The sequence below is a fragment of the Trichomycterus rosablanca genome, chromosome 5, assembly GCF_030014385.1.
Source record: "Trichomycterus rosablanca isolate fTriRos1 chromosome 5, fTriRos1.hap1, whole genome shotgun sequence".
NCBI lineage: Eukaryota > Metazoa > Chordata > Actinopteri > Siluriformes > Trichomycteridae > Trichomycterus > Trichomycterus rosablanca.
The window spans coordinates 13,075,286-13,092,993 of NC_085992.1; the positions used below are offsets into that span (position 1 = coordinate 13,075,286).

The 17,708-nt window shown below is 42.1% G+C and overlaps 1 protein-coding gene across 1 annotated transcript; it reads left to right on the plus strand.

The window, feature by feature from the left end:
- The first annotated feature begins 419 nt into the window (after window positions 1-419).
- fndc5a (fibronectin type III domain containing 5a) lies at window positions 420-16,769 on the plus strand. Its single transcript, XM_062994928.1, has 6 exons — window positions 420-483; window positions 9,684-9,799; window positions 11,074-11,260; window positions 12,848-12,937; window positions 15,097-15,273; window positions 16,511-16,769. The coding sequence occupies exons 1-5, from the start codon at window positions 420-422 to the stop codon at window positions 15,234-15,236; spliced, it is 597 nt and encodes a 198-aa protein (XP_062850998.1). The 3' UTR covers window positions 15,237-15,273; window positions 16,511-16,769.
- Window positions 16,770-17,708: the final 939 nt, after the last annotated feature.

A 17,708-nucleotide genomic window follows, 5' to 3' on the forward strand; every position in this document is an offset into this window, starting at 1 on the left:
AAAGCAAGAAGAGAGAGAAAGAGAGAGTGTTAACCCCCCCCCCCCCCCAACAGACAGACACACACACACACACACACACACACACACACACAGGGACTTTATTTGAATTCCACTCTCGCTGCCACACTGACGCAGGCACTGAGAACCGACCGCTCTACCCATGCTCAATCTCGTACCCAGTGTTGGTATTTATTGTTCCTTCAGTAGCTTTTCTGTTATCCGTTTACTGATGCATCAGTGAGGACTGTACTGACCACGGTGCTGAAATCACACAGCGTCGTTTCTCAGCAACAAGGAGAAAGCCTGATGGCAGAACGGATAGAACGGCTTGTGGGAATGAACCCATGAGAGAACAGATGAGAAGAGATGAGAGAATAAATGAGATTGTCAAGATTACCCGATGCGCCGTGGCTTGAAGGATGGCGGCATGTTTGGTACAAGTGGTGCTGCTGAGCTTTTTGTCTGTATCACAGGTTCAGGCTGGTAAGTGACCAACTGTATCTGATCTGACAGAACATTGCAACAGGCTTCATAAGAATGGATGATCTGAATTCTGCATGTGTGCTGGATCATTAAAAGGATGGGAAACAGTTTAGCCTATTTCTAATTTTACTTGCTTGAAGTCCTGGCCGAGACTAAGTAAATCTAAGATGTATATAATTCGGTTAAATAATTGTATATTTTAAGCATGAAAATGCTTTTTTGTTTATTATTTGTTTCAATTTCTATATATGTAGATAGACAGACAGATAGATAGATAGATAGATAGATAGATAGATAGATAGATAGATAGTAACTAGATACAGTAGATAGTAGATAGATAAATAGTAGATAGTTTTGCATACACAGTTTTTTATGTAATGATTAGTCTTAACAAATATGTTGAAATAAAGTAATAGAGGGCGACACGGTGGCTAGCACTGTCGCCTCACAGCAAGAAGGTCCTGGGTTCAATCCCCAGGCGGGGTGGTCCGGGTCCTTTCTGTGTGGAGTTTGCATGTTCTCCCTGTGTCTGCGCAGTCAGGTTAATTGGAGACACTGAATTGCCCTATAGGAAGATGGGTGTGTGTAAGGGTGTGTGTCTCCCCTGGGATGGACTGGCGCCCCGCCCAGGGTGTCACGGTGTGCCTTGCGCCCATTGAAGAGCCGGGATAGGCTCCAGCAGACCCTGATTGGATAAGCGGTTAAGAAAGTGAGTGTGAGTATAGTAATAGAGAAAATAAAAAATACAACAAAACAAAGCATAGCATCCAAAACAAATGATACAGTTTTACCTCATATCTAGTATGTGAACGTGTAATATGTTGAGTTGTAAATTCCTCCTATTTACTAACTGCACACCAAAAACTGCACACCAAAAACCTTGTCTTAAATGTGTAGCATGGTGGAGGTAGCACTATGGTTTGGGCCCACTTTACTGCTTAACAGCCTGGACAGAATTTTAAATGAATTGAGGTACCTGTTGGGGCATGTATATATCATCTGAATTTGATAGACATTGGATCAAGACATAATAAAATACACAAGGAAATGGAATTTAATTTGATAACTGACTAAGTTGTATTGTCTTATTGCAGGCAGGAAAACCCAAACTTTCTTGCCTGTCTAGTTTTTTTGCTGAAGGTTATATGAAGCTTGCTTGACAGTAGACAGTGATGTTTTTTGTGCTTTTTGGATTTCCAGGGTTTTCTTGTTGACATTGTCTAAGACTGCTGTTCCATGTACATTTACATTTTTGGCATTTAGCAGATGCCTTTATCCAAAATGACTTACAGTACTGTGACATTATATCATCTAAGCAATTGAGGCTTAATTAAGGGCCTTGCTCAAGGGCCCAACAATGGCAACCTGGCAGTCTGCCCTACAGCATGTACATGTTATTGGGTACGGTTGAGCTAGTCCTATTTAAATAGACACTGTGAAGTAATCAGCTGTAGTCAATCACAGTTACTAGTGAGGAACTGATAATCAATGCCACAATGCTTAACAACATTAAAGAACATTCAGCACCACCAAATGAAAACAAAAATCTAGGTTGCTGTATGTATACTTTTGACTCATTTAACTCATTAAAATTAATAAGAATTAATTAATTAATTTATTGAGAATTAATAACTGTGAACGTGTATGTGCATGTTTAAGGGTTGAACACACATGGCCACAAGGTCAGACACATTTACATTAGCTACATTTAGTATACACTGTCATCCAAAGCAACTTACAATTATGACTTAATACTAAATACAAACAATTAAGGGTCTTGGTGGTGGTGGGGCTTTGACCGGCAACCTTCTGATTACTAGTCCAGTACCTTAACCGCTGATCTACCACTACCCTGGTAGCAGAAAGCATGAGAGAGCAAGTGGACTCAGAATTGTCCTAAACATGACATCATCTTCCATTTGACCTTAAAACATTCAGTAATATAAAGACGAGTGTTTAAGTGGAATATTAACGATGCACGTTTACAGTCAACCATAGAACACAAGCAGTCTGAATCAGGACAGATGTAATCATACTAAATGCACCCAACACATTAGCATGAGTGGTTGTAAATTAAACATGGGTGCGAATCCCATTAATCAGAAATTGAAGTGTTATTACATACCCCTGAGCTCAAAAACACTTAATTTTATTAATTTTGACACTCTAAAGGCTTTCTAATTACACATCATGAGTATCCCCTAAAACTACATAATAAAACCCTGGGAAAAAAGCTTAAAACTTCTATGAATTCATTTTTTAATATAATAAACATTATATTATAGACAGGGGCAGCACGGTAGCTAGGTGGATAGCACTGTCGCCTCACAGCAAGAATGTCCTGGGTTCGATCCCCAGGTGGGGCGGTCTGGGTTCTTTCTGTGCGTAGTTTGCATGTTCTCCCCGTGTCTGCGTGGGTTTCCTCCGGGAGCTCCGGTTTCCTCCCACAGTCCAAAAACATGCAGTCAGATTAATTGGAGACACTGAATTGCCCTATAGGTGTATGGGTGTGTGTATGTGTTTGGGTGTGTGTGTATGTGTGTCTGCCCCGTGATGGACTGGCGCCCCATCCAGGGTGTTACTGTGTGCCTTACGCCCATTGAAAAAGCTGGGATAGGCTCCAGCACACCCCCGCGACCCTGATCGGATAAGTGGTTAAGAAAGATGTGGCACGTTGGCTCAGTGGGTAGCACTGTCGCCTCACAACAAGAAGGTCCTGGGTTCGATCCCCAGGCAGGACAGTCCGGGTCCTTTCTGTGTGAAGTTTGCATGTTCTCCCCGTGTCTGTGTGGGTTTCCTCCGGGAGCTCCGGTTTCCTCCCACGGTCCAAACAACATGCAGTCATGGGGGAGACACTGAATTGCCCTATATGTGAATGTGTGTGTGTGTCTGCCCTGCGATGGACTGGAACCCCGTCCAGGGTGTTACTGTGTGCCTTGCACCCATTGAAGAGCCGGGATAGGCTCCAGCACAAGAAAGTGAGTGAGTGAGTGAGTATATTATAGACATTATAAACTATAATGTGACTAGCTGGAGGAATATAAACAAGCCACCTCGGCTCTGTGTCTCAACCATTCACTTTCCAGTATTGACCTGTGACTCTGCACAGATCATTGTTGCCACTAGCCTGGCTGGGCATTGAACAGACACAAACAGGCATGGATTTACCTCTTTGCCACTGCAGTAGTGACTCATGTTGTCTGGCTGAAGTGCTGACACTCAGAGAGTAGCCATGTTCTGAAGCTCTGTAGGAATTGACCACTGGCCGATGTAAAACCGTAAACTGTTTTATGGTGGGCATGATGGTCCATTTAATAATACTTAATTTAAAATGTTGGTTAATTTCCATCACAAATGTAAATTGCAGAGTGTGAATGTGTGTGCAGATGTTTGAGCATCTGCATACATGAATATTTTAGAGCTTGAGGGTAAATACATGACTACAAGAAATATTAATAACAAACAATAACAGCAAATAAAACATGCAGTTCATATTAATAATGCATATCACAATGTTTATTCTCCCAGCAAACTTGCACCTTTCATTCATTCATTTTCATTAACAATTTCATCCAGATTAGGGTGCGACCATTGTTCTACAAAATGATTACATTTGCATTTATTGCATTTTAGATGCAAATGTTTCTATCCAAAGCAGCTTACATTTGTAGCCAATGACAGAGCAAGCAATTGAGGGCTAAGAGCCTTGCTCAGAGGCCTAACCGTGACAGCTTGGCAGTAGTGGGGCTTGATATGTAACCATCGACCCTTCAATCAATAGTCCATTAATCTAAAATCATTGTAACAAATATGTTATAAACAGCAACCACAAAGGGGGCAATTACTTTTTCATAGCACTGATGTGTACATGACATCTCTAGGGGCAATTACTTTTTCATAGCACTGATGTGTACATGACATCTCTATTTATGTATTTATTTATTATTACTACATAAATATTTCAGCAGGTGTAAACAATGTTAATGAAATGGGGCGGTTCACGCTTTGCTACTGAAGCTCAAGGGGAAGCCCTGAACCTGCAGGAATGAAAAAGAACCCAAGTGCAAATGCTTGAACAAGGTAGAACAATACTGTGGCTTAAAAAACATTAGCAAAAACAGGAGAATCACAAATAAATAAGGTGGTCAAAAATAACGGAAACACAGTAACGGATAAAAAGACATCTGCAGCCTGCAATGGATAAAGTGGATAGAACATGGATAGCACAGAACTGAGAACTGGTTGTCATAATATGACAGGCTGCTCCGGTCAACTGCATCAACCCAGCTTTCAGAAAAAAAGAAAGACCCCTCCAAGTATAACGAAGCCTGTAGTAGCTGGTGAACGTGCCCCGGGTTCCCAGCGAAACAGGTCTTACAGAGCTCAGAAAACAAGGCCATAAGTAGTGGGTCACCAATTAGGGCTGATCACCCGCAGCTGTGGGGATGATTATTTAAGCCAGCACCACACAGCGGCGGGTGTCGCACCTTTTGTTTGTTTCTTGTTTCCTGTGGTAGCTCGCCCACGCCGTTTCATAGCCTTAGGTGGTAGCCCTGGTGGCACAAGGCCATTCGGGCATGTAAAAACCGCAAGGTTTGAGGTATTGAGGTTTTCTTTCTTCTTCCTAGAAATAGGGTGGTGCGACGCCGCGCAGTCCTCGAACTGCCTTTTGTTGTCCGCTTAGCCATTAGCTTTAGCGGGTGCGTACCGGACCACTGTGTGGCGCTGGTGCTACCCCGCTGCAGAAACTCTTATTGAATATTGTATTTGGGTTCAGTAACCGCTGGGTGGCGACTTTGTTAAGCGCTTGGCCGGTCTGCCACCAACCCCGGTTTGAATCCGCAAGTTGAGCTAACTGTGCTTGTCTCTTTTTCCCTTTTCAGATCGGAGTGCCTCTGTCACCGCGACCGTAAGCCCGTTGCACTCCGCATCACTTCCCTGCCAGCCTACCGCTGTGCTGGGGTCAACGCTCAGCGGAGCTTGTAGCTTCCGCTGCTGCTTTCAGTAGCGCCTTCAGCGCCCACGCGTAACTTCACTCCGTGCCTGGTTGGCGCGGTGTTAAAGTCCCCGGTTCTCACCCAAAAGACCGGGGTTCGTGTCCGCCTCTCTTTTAGTTTTCCTTTTTGTCTTTTTCTGTCGGTTGCACCGGCAGCTTCCGTCGGAGGTTCCGATCGGTTTTTAGTTTGGTTTTTGTTTTCTGTTATTTTTCTGTTTATTAAATAAAAAATAAAGACCTTTATTTTTTGTTATCTCTGCGTTTGAGTCCTCCTTTCTCCCACGTGACACCAAGTAGTGCAGCCCATGCAGGGTCCTCTCTAGAAAAGGGATGTCATGCCGCCTCTGGAGCAATTTGCTCTCCCAGGGTGGGTACCTTCATAAGGTCCAAAATGCAGTGAAATTAAGAGAGTTCTAAGAAAGAAACAAGGAAAACCAGACCAGAGCAAGCCCAGGATCATAACGATATATAAACATATATATATACAAATATCCACTTAGAGCAAATTAACACACTTAATTAACAACATAAACAGCAGGTGATTGTCAATTAGTGTAAATGGACACATCAATCATCTGCGCCTCCATGCCCCCTCTGCCGGCCAAAATGGCAATGCAATAGGACACAACTCTTAATGTGCTTCACTGCCAAACTCCTACAGCAGGGCCTTGTTACACATTGCAATTTTTTGAATGACAATTACACAATATGGTCAGTATATTTACACTATATTTCATCCACATTCATTGTTAAAAGGTGTATGGAATCTATAAAAAAATAAAATTCCAATTTTGTAGCAACGGTTTGGGGAAGACCCTTTCCTGTTCCAGCATGACTATGCTGCTGTGCATTTAGATTCATAAAGACATTGTTTGAACTTTGGTGTAGAGAAAGCCCTGAGCTTAACCCCTTTAATAGGTTTGCAATGAATTGGAACATCAGTTGCAAGTCTGTTCTTCTCATCTTGACCTCACAAATGCTGTGTTGACTGAATAGGCACAAATGTCCGAAGGACCAATCCTAAATCTTGTGGAAAGACATTTCTGCATAGTGGAGGCTGTTATAGCAGCATAATAATTCCTGTGGTTCTGGAATTAGATGCCCAGCATGCTCATGCTAAGACACACACACACACACACACACACACACACACACACACAAAGCAATAGTCGAGTCTCTTGACCCAGTTGTAAACTGTCATCCATAATTCAACAAGATTCAGCAGAGTTCCTCACAAACCGGATCTCTACCCTTTCTTCAGTCTTCCAGACACATTCATGTTCTTCAGATCTTTTGAAGTTAATGGTGAATACAAACCTCGACACCTTCTGGATGTTGAGTCCCACAGATGCTTGAACAGTATACCAGCAGTTTTGGGTTATGAATATTAATAATGCTTAAAAAGAAAGGGAACAGGGGTCTTTCAAGAAAAATGTCAGTTGATAATTGGGTTTCTGCTTTTCCTTCATCCATGTGATCAACAAAAACCTTAGACCAACTTTAAAGTGCAGAGTTTAGAGAAGAGGGTACATTTTAACAATGCAGTGCCTAAGACCATTGGCGATGCATAGACTGCAGTACTTGGGTGCAAGTACAGAGAAGAGCCTTGATGCTTGTCTTCATCGAGTCCTGGGTGGAGGATCAAGTCGAGCGAGACTAGTGGCTTGGAGGTTGCCTGGTACAGAGCGGGGTTTGATTGGACCTTGATGGTAGCTTGGGGCTGGTCCATTTTTGGCTTTGTAGGTGTAAGGTTTCCTGCGGCGTTGGGGTTAACCTACCTTGGTTCCCGGCGTCGCAGGAATTACAGATCTTCTGGAACAAAGGCCTTAAATTAGAGGCCTCCTAATTAAGGCTGACAACCTGCAGCTGTGCCTGCTTATTTAAGCAGGCACCATGCAGCCACAGGTTGTCATGCCTTTAGCCCCTGTTTCGTTTGGTTTCTTTTAGTTAAAGTCGGCGTTTTTTGTTTTTAGTCCCAGCCACAGCAAGGTGTGGCTGGTGACTTAGCCATCGGGCTCCCCGAACTGCGCGACGGCGATTTCGGGGTGTCCCTTGTGCTAACAGGTGTGCTCCTTCCCGGTCGTGCTGAGGCGCGATCGGTGACATGGCCATCTGATTCCCCGAACTGCGCGACGGCGAGTTCGGTGCGTTCCCGAACGTCGCGACAGCGAGTTCGGCGTGTTCCTTGCATTAAACGGGTTGGCTTCTTTCCAGCTGCGGCTGATGATATAGCCGCCCGATTCCCGAACTTCGCGACGGCGAGTTCGGTGTATTCCCGAACATCGCGACGGCGAGTTCGGCGTGTATGGGTTGGCATCTTTCCAGCTGCGGCTGACGATATAGCCACTCAATTCCCGAACTTCGCGACGGCGAGTTCGGTGTATTCCCGAACGTCGCGACGGCGAGTTCGGCGTGTTCCTTGCGCTAAAACAGATTGGCTTCTTTCCAGCTGCGGCTGACGACAAAGCCTTCTGTTCCCCCGAACTGCGCTACGGGGATTTCGGGGGCCTTTTTGTGTTAAATAGGTGTGCGTCTGCCCGGTGACAGCAAGGTGCGGCTGGGGCCAGAGCCACCGATTTCCCCGGACTACGCTGAGGCGAGTTCGGGTTTTTCTCTTGTTTCCTATAGGTGTGCGTCTGCCCGGTGACAGCAAGGTGCGGCTGGGGCCAGAGCCACCGATTTCCCCAGACTACGCTGAGGCGAGTTCAGGTTTTTCTCTTGTTTCCTATAGGTGTGCGTCTGCCCGGTGACAGCAAGGTGCGGCTGGTGCCAGAGCCACCAATTTCCCCGGACTACGCTGAGGCGAGTTCGGGTTTTTCTCTTGTTTCCTATAGGTGTGCGTCTGCCCGGTGACAGCAAGGTGCGGCTGGTGCCAGAGCCACCAATTCCCTCGGACTACGCTGAGGCGAGTTCGGGTTTTCTCTTGTTTCCTATAGGTGTGCTTCTGCCTGGTGACAGCTAGGTGCGGCTGGAGACAGAGCCACCGGTTTTCCCGGACTGCGCTGAGGCGAGTTCGGATTTTTCTCTCGTTTCCTATAGATCGGCTCTATCACCAGCTGTGTTGTGAAACGTGGCTGGTGACAGAGCCATCTGATCCCCGAGCTGCGCTGAGTTTTTCTCTCGTTTCCATCATGGAGAAGCTCCATCCCTGCAGCACCGGTCGCGACGGCCTCGCAAGCTGCGATGGGGATTCGCGACTCGATTTAGTTTTTTCCTTTGTTAAATGTTATATCCCTGGTTATTATTTGTTTACTTTTATTAATACAATTTTCTGTTACTATTCTCTGCATCCTGGGTCCTGTTTTCTCCCCCCACGTAACAGTAGGCGCGCATTAGTGCTTTAAATTGAATGCATGCAGCTACAGGAAGCCAGTGAAGAGAACGCAGCAGTGGGGTGATGTGGCAGTGTTTAGGTTGGATAAAAACCAGGTGGACAGCTGCAATTTTAATAAGCTGCAAGGGTTTGATAGTGGACATAGGAGCACCTGCCAGGAGATTACAAGTGACTGGACAAGAATCTGAGTGGCCTCTATGAAAAGAAATGGCCGAATCTTCCTGATGTTGTAGAGGAGGAACCAGCATGATCTTGTCATGTGGTGTAATCGGGTTTGTATATCTGACAGTTCAAAAAATTATCTTAGCATAAAATGATTGTTTCGGCTTTCTTTCTGATCTTGGCAATATACCACTGTTCCATGTACTTTTGGGTGCAGTATGTATGAAGTTTAGAAGTATGGCCTAAAACATAAAACCATGTGCTTAAGCTCCACCACGTTGATTCATGCGAGTGGCCATACACATATAGTGTTTTTTGGGCTTTCTTTCTGACCATGGCAGTATACCGCTGTTCCATGTACTTTGGGTGCAATCAAACTGGCTTCATTTACATTATATGACCAAAAGTATGTGGACACCTGACCATGAGCTTGTTGAACATCCCATTGAATGAAGTTGGCCCTAACAGGCTTAACTTTTAGAACATTGTGGACTGTGTCTGAGGCACATTCTGCCTATTTAGTCAAAAGAGCTTGTGTGTGGTCAGAAACTAAGATTAAACCAGAACACCTGGCTCACAATCAATGTTTCAGGGCTCCACACGAAACTCACCAAAGCTTTAATCTTCTTGGAACTCTGCATACAAGGGGTGTCCACATACTTTTGCTTCTATAGTGAGTAACTCTTGTTCATTCTTGTCCTCTCTCAGACAGTTTAGCTGCTCCAGTGAACGTATCGATCAGGGATCTGAAGGCCAACTCTGCTACAGTGATATGGGACATCCCCAGCTCCGAGCCAGTTATTGGATTTGCCATCACCCAGCAGGTATGCGGACTGAGCCGGAAAGAGAGGCTGGCCTGGCATTAAATCACTTAGTGAAAAGTCTATAAGACCGTTATACTTCTTGTAACAAGAAGACACAGTAAAAGCCCAATCAAAATCAGAGTGAAATATTTCAATTCGATAATAAAATTAGCTCCAGTTCTCAGTGTGTCCCTGAAGTAATCAAGTCATTTATAGTGTGTAAAGTAAATGTACTATAGAGAGGCTCACAAACAATATGCAAATCCACAAAAGAAAAACTGTCCTGCAAATGGGGTCCTCAGGGTTAAAGCTCTTTAATTGGATCAATGTTTGCTCACCGGGTTTTACAGTGGCGCAGTGGGAAGCACTGTTACCTGTTAACATTAAAACCACCTCCTTGTTTCTACACTCACTGTCCATTTTATCAGCTCCACTTACCATATAGAAGCACCTTGTAGTTCTACAATTACTGAATGTAGTCCATCTGTTTCTCTGCGTACTTTGTTAGCCTGCTTTCACCCTGTTCTTCAATGGTCAGGACCCCCACAGAACCACCACAGAGTAGGTATTATTTGGGTGGTGGATCATTCTCAGCACTGCAGTGACACTGACATGGTGGTGGTGTGTTAGTGTGTGTTGTGCTGGTATGAGTGGATCAGACACAGCAGCGCTGCTGGAGTTTTTAAATACCGTGTCCACTCACTGTCCAATTAGACACTCCTACCTGGTTGGTCCACCTTGTAGATGAAAAGTCAGAGACGATCGCTCATCTATTGCTGCTGTTTGATCTTCTAGACCTTTATCAGTGGTCACAGGACACTGCCCACGGGGCGCTGTTGGCTGGGTATTTTTGGTTGTTGGACTATTCTCAGTCCATCAGTGACAGTGAGGTGTTTAAAATTTCCAGCAGCGCTGCTGTGTCTGATCCACTCATACCAGCACAACACACACTAACACACCACCACCATGTCATTGTCAATGCAGTGCTGAGAATGATCCACCACCCAAATAATATCTGCTCTGTGGTGGTCCTGACCATTGAAGAACAGGGTGAAAGCAGGCTAAAAAAGTATGTAGAGAAACAGATGGACTACAGTCAGTAATTGTAGAACTACAAAGTGCTTCTATATGGTAAGTGAAGCTGATAAAATGGACAGTGTGTGTAGAAACAAGAAGGTGGATTTAATGTTATGGTTGATCAGTGTATATTAATTTAAACCTTGATGTGCGATTGGTTTTCTTCATCCCTGTACGTGGAGTTCCTTACTTGGGAGTGTTTATGTCTCTCTGAACAGGCGAAAGACATGCTACGCTTTATACAGGAAGTGAACACGACCACGCGGAGTTGTGCACTGTGGGGTTTGGAGGCAGAGACAGATTACATTGTTCACGTGCAGTTCATCAGTATTCATGGGACAAGTCCACCTAGTGAAACGCTGCGCTTCAGAACGCCCAAAGAGGCAGAGAACCAGGTTTCTAAAAGTAAAGGTACACCCACACACACACACAAACATTGTGTTACAAACTCACGGTTAATAACCTAGACCAGTGGTCCCCAACCACAGGGCCACAGACAGTGGGTCATTTATTACCGGGCCGCACAGAATGAATAAATTATTAATTTTTCTTTAGTTTTATTGAAAATCACACTCTGAAAGATGTTTTATTGTGAAAAACTGGTTCTCTGTTAACAACATTTGCTTGTTTCTCTTGACGCATTTGTATGTACTGATTCCAGTAGCCTGCGTCATCAACGGTTGCTGTTACACCACAAAAGTAAAGAGTAGTAACATGACGGCAGAGCTTGTAGATTACCTGTGAGCATTTGTGCTCTTGTTACAGATGTTTGTTTTCATGCAAAAAGCATCGCTCAACTATTAGTGATAAGAAGACGTAGACGTGTTTGTCGCAGTTGTTGTTTTCTAAAGTTTACTGATGTGAGAAGCGCTTTGTGCTTCGCTCTCACCGCGACCCTCGGCGCAAATAACCGATTCGCAAAGCGCTCGGCTTGAGCGATAAAACATAATTAAAGTTCCATGACACGAACATCCATTTGTGTGAAATAACCATCAAAAGCTCCACATGTATCTGTGTTTAGCTATTTACTTCACGTATGGTGGTTATACAGCTCGGGGTTCTGAATCTGCTTCTCGGGAGAGTCTTAAAAGCTTAATGTAAAAATAAAAAAGTAAAGCGTAACGTGGCTGAATGTACTAAAAGTACGACACAGGAACACTAAATTACTGGTTATAAGTGCTCTGTACTGCACAAATTCATCAGTCATTGTTTTAGTACAACAAGCCACGTTAAGCTTTATTTTTCATGTTGAGCGTTTTTCATACTGTCCAGGTCACTTTTACCACGTCGTATCACACAGTTCATCTCTTTGAAAATATCAGCGAATATCAGTGGCAAACTGGCTCAAAATTTAATCAGGTGAACTTTAAAAAATGAAAGTGCAGCGCAAACACGGTTTTGCAGCTTTTCAAACCTCTACACTCTGACACGCCCACAGGTGACATCACGGTTTGCGCTGAAAAACCAAGTATTCTGTGGTCCCAGATTAGAACGCTAGTTTGCTGTCTGGAACCTCTTTTTTCAGTGGAAACACACAGAACCGGTTCAAAATCAAGTTCACGAACCAGAACAGAGCCGGATCCGCATCAGTGAAAAAGGGGTATTTGTGTATTTTATTATGCTCATTGTATAATTTCATTTTAAATCCTCCCACCCCTGCAGGTCTGTGAAATTATATCTTATATGAAAATGGTCCATGGTGCAAAAAAGGTTGGGGACTGCTGACCTAGGCTACAAGAATCAGGTTCTGCTAAGGTCTCACTTTTGATGTCCTGGAACTCAAATGTTTGCTCTAGTGCCCAAGGCCTCAGCTTTGGCTGTTAGCATCTTTTGCTGGCCTGCACTTGGGTTTGATAGTATTGGTTTGAAGAGTCTAACACACTTTATTTAAACTTGATTTAAACTCAGAGTTCATGTACATAAGCAAAGGGTTTCATACACAGTTAATATAATAATACACGTATAATAGTAAACTGTTGTTTATGTTTGTAGATGAGGTCACCATGGAGGAAGTGGAACAGGCTACACAGCTCAGAGCGGGAGAGATCATCATCATCGTCGTGGTGCTAGTCATGTGGGCAGGTACAGACTGAGACCTTTCTGATTACTACTCGTTTTTTTTAATAGTTTCTTTTTAATAGCTTGGGTACCAAAATTATGCTCAACATTTATTTGTACTGCTTTTTGAATGATTCTGGTTTCAGGTTTTTAAGTTGTGAGCTTGTTTTTTGTGCGTGATCTTTTGAGTAAAATGTAGGAGTATTACGACAAGTAAATCCATAAATAAAACTAATCAGAAATAAAATATGATTCAATTCAAGAAATAAAATGTTGCATTTATCTTAATTAATGCAGAACAAAATTCTGTGAATTTTAAAAAACAAAATTAAAAAATCTGCTCCTTAATTCAGTCAAAGCAACAACAAAAAAAGCTTTAAATAATTGTATTTACTTTTTACATTTTCATTAACCACTTTATCCTGGTCATGGTGGGTAATTTCCCCAATAAACACTGGGCACAATGCAGGAATACTCTGGACAGGGGAGCAAAGAGCATGAACTACTAATCAACCAAGTCAAGAACAAAATAACAGTCAAAAGCATGAACATTATAGCATTATAACCTGCACTGAATGATCCACAGCTTGTTTCTTAAATGCCTTGAGCATTTACCCTGCAATGAGGTTCAATTGTGGATCATTAGCTATTGTCCAATGAACATGAGGGGCGTCGGCTTAACACTACAAACAAAGCTTCCCCAACCATGTGCTCCTGGAGACAGGGGTGTGGCACATACATGAGACATGAGCTCTGGGAGTACAGAAATGCTAGAGACACAAATATACTGAATATATTCTTAATAATAATAAGAATATATTATTATTATTATTATTTACATTATTAGTATTAGATTACAGTAATAGTAGTAGTAGTAATACATTTTTCTTGCTTTAGAATTTTTTTTATTTTAACAGAAAGCAAAAATCTATTAAGAAAAACAAGCAAACTCATTTTATTTTTTTTATACAAATATTTTACATTTGCTTCTGTTATTTAAGTGCATTTCTGAGTCAATATTATCTGTGTTTTTTCCTCCGAATTAAAATCACTACTGTAGAAATGCGCTCGGGTGGCGCAGTGGTCATTTACACTAGCCCAATAATGCAGGGATCCAGGGTTAGTATCCCCAGCTGTGCAATTAGCCGGCCGGGCGTCTATTTACAGACATTATTGGTTATGTCTGGTAATAAGGCCATTGTTTGTGTGTAAAGCAAATAACACACGAAGATACGTTCCAACAGAGCGCCGTTTATTGCCAGCTCACTCGGCAACTGCCGTAACAAGGTGCATCTTGATGGCGTCATTAACATGTACCACTGAACTACAACTCATCTGCAACAGCCATTCAGAAGTTAAAACACACTAATCTACTTAAAATTTTAGCATTTAAAAAATCATCTACTACTGCCACATCTAAAAACACTGTTTAAACACAATAAAAATCACTTTATAAATGATAAATCGCTCATCTGAGATAAAGAAAATCTATCTTGTCCCGGCTTGGAGATATCTCACATCCTAAACGATTAATCCATTAGTGTTATGAAATAAAACAAACTACACCATTTCCCGTTTAGCCACAGATGTCCTCTTCAAAATCCAGCAGGGTTTAATAATCTAAAAACGTGACAGAACTGTAATGCAAAATCTCAACTCTGCATCAATTCTAATTAGTCCATCGTGTTTAATTGATATCCACATCTTCCAATTGTAGACACTTTGGACGACACGCCATAAAGCGAGATGCGTCACGTATTTTAAATGTTTGTATGGTGCTGTTAAACAAGCCAAAAAATGCTGCTAAATGTTTTGTGTGTAAAAGGTAAAAAACTGTGATGTTGTAGGTTCTGTATTTATTCCTTTAGAATATTTGTTTGAGTCTGAGCATTGTTATTTAGATAGCTAGTTTAACCATGGTGCACTGAGACATGTATTATTACTGTTTAGTTGTTTGAGAGGAGAAATGATGGTATCGGATTGGTATCGGCAGATACTCATTGAGCAGTTTCAGTATCGGACATAAAAAGGTGGTATTGAGCCAGCCCTACATATAACTAAAATGAAAATAAAATACTGCAGAAAACTACAATTAATTACTTTTAACCTAAAGATAATCTTTATTAAATTGCATATACCTTCATGTATGTATTTATTTAATGAAACTTTTTTCCCCACACTAGGTGTGATTGCTCTCTTCTGTCGTCAGTATGATATAATTAAAGACAATGAACCAAACAATAATAAAGATAAAGCCAAGAATTCGTCAGAGTGCAGTACCCCTGAGCACCCGTCGGGAGGGCTGTTACGGAGCAAGGTGTGACCCCATCGCAAGTAAATTGCACAGAGAGGATGAATGAGTGAGTAAATGTATGTCATGTCACTATGCCATTAGTACAGTTTGCTTTCTCCAGTGCCCTCTGTCTTGTGTTGCTTGTAGCAGACTAGCCCCTAATAATGCAATCCATGTCCTCTTCAGTCTTAAGGCTTCACGTCCATATGTGACTACTGGCCAGACTAAGACATTCATCAAAAGTAGATTGGTGATGGTGCTAATTGACTTGATTTTTTTTTTTTTATTCCTGTCAATTTGACAATCACCGCCATGCCAACTGTCATTCTTCACTTGACTTTCTTCACTTGGCTTCGGCGACCAATGTGATGTATTTGCGGAGAAAGCAAACAACTACGGATGTCGCACAGTGGCTTCGCTCGCCTTGTCGTGCACATGAAAGCTGGGCGAACTCCACGGACGACGTCACTTTACGACAACGCCTGTGTCCGAAATCGCTACTTTTATACTAAACAGTATGCAGGAGCGGGTAGTGTGTCCAAATAAGTAGTATTCATTAAACAAGATGCGAAAAGTACCTGGATAATCTACTGCTTGGGCAGCATTTTTTGTGTATGCAAACACAGCACACTTGCATACTGAAAGAGCTTACTTCTGTACTGGCTTACTTTAGTACGTACAGTTTAAGAATGTGATTTTGGACGCCGCCATCCTTTTTCGGTAGTCATGAAACTTAACATCATAAATGTCACAGCGTCGCCTGCAGCTGTGGAGCAGGAACGTTCGGCTTCGTGCAACGCTTGCGAACTTAGTTTTGCAGGAAGTATGCGGAGGCCTTTAGTCCACTTGTTCCAATCTTCTACCTTCCATTATAATGTCCAGTAATCACTGCATTTATCAGCATGTTATATGTCTTCACAGCCTTTCCGATATGACACACCATTATTGTGTATTAGTGTGTTTTCTTAATGTAGCTCATGCTTTATTTTAAAATCAGTTCTAAACCTTTTTTGCTTCTACAATTACATTTACAAATTCCGAAAACATCGTGTGTTGGTGCTGCCCAGCTTTATGGACCAGGGTGTCTCTGTGTCTCAAGGGTGTGTCCCCCCCCCAAAAAAAAATGCCAGTATGTGAAGGTTGTGTTAGGTTTCTGGTAAAACTCAGAAATAAATAGGCATAGGGTAGAAATACATACCTCGTAACCATAGCAAGACTGTGTGTAAATGTTCAGTTTTAATTGTATATGAAAGATGTTCAATCAGGGCACTGCATGATTCTGTCACATTTATTGTGATGCCCAGGTTAAAAAGGACCCATTTCTCCACCAGAGGACAAAGACTTAAATGTACTGACAGCATACATTGGCCCACCTGGGACCTGCCACTTAAGCATCCATATGAGCCAGGAATCAAAACTACTAGCTCCAGTCAGAAGAACTGCAAGCTGGGTTGGACATACCACAAGGACTACCACAAATCCTCAGTGGGTTTCAGAGATAAAAACCAGAGCTAAAGCTGGATAGCTAAGAGCTGGTTTGCTTAGCCAGGGAACCACTGAGGGCTGGAGGATGATCCTTTCTTCATGTCTTATCAGTAAACGGACAGATGGTTTTTACAAAGACATGAGTGAGGGCACTCTGAAGTGATGCAAACCCCTCAGGCCAGCCTGTCTTGATTTAGCCTCTGTATTCTCATTGTTTTGGTTTGTCTCAGTTTCAGAGAACGCCATGTTTTCAGTGTTTTTGTGAATATTTTAGCTGCCATCATTGACTGTAGATCAAATGAATCACATATTTACGTTAAACACCAATTAAAGAGGTTCTATGCCTTATTTTCTAGTATTATTAGTACTATAATATTCCTCATACTATCCTCACACGGGGCACCAAAATGTATGGAAATATGATTAACCTTAATTTTATGTAGTACTTACATTATTTGAGCAGTGTGAGGATGATGTAAAACTGATTAAGGTACTAATAATAGTAGGGATTAAGGTATAGAACCTAAACAATATTTTTGCAAATCATTTAAAATCTGTTTTAAAAAATGCTAAGTGAATATACTGAAGTATGAGCAAACTAACAGTAGAGCTGATATTTGATTTAAAAGATCTAAAAGAAAACAAATCAGCTTGTTAACCTCCACCACATCAGGGCAACATTATTTTTCTACATAATCAGTGTTAAAACTGATTATTTTGTCTAATGTCATGTGTCCAATAGCCTAAATACATTTGTTAAACAAATTTAATACCTATTGTTTTTCTGTAGGAAAAAGAGTTTGATACTCAAGCAGAGCACCAATTGCTCCAATGATTTATCAGTATAAAAGTTGCTCTGTCAAGCTTCACATAATGCAGATAAGCCCTGTTGTGTTCCAAATTATATCCTAAATACTATATAATTTTATAAATTAGATTTTGATAATAGAGAACCACTGAGTGCTGGAGAATGATCCTTTCTCCATGCCTTATCAGTTAATAGACAGATGGTTTTTA

Bases quoted from the DNA above. Each gene is read 5' to 3' on its own strand.
- fndc5a (XM_062994928.1), top strand. From the start codon at position 420: ATGGCGGCATGTTTGGTACAAGTGGTGCTGCTGAGCTTTTTGTCTGTA. The intron at 484-9,683 runs GTAAGTGACCAA...GTCCTCTCTCAG, and splicing joins TGTATCACAGGTTCAGGCTG to ACAGTTTAGCTGCTCCAGTG. The intron at 11,261-12,847 runs GTAAAGGTACAC...TTATGTTTGTAG, and splicing joins AGAGAACCAGGTTTCTAAAA to ATGAGGTCACCATGGAGGAA.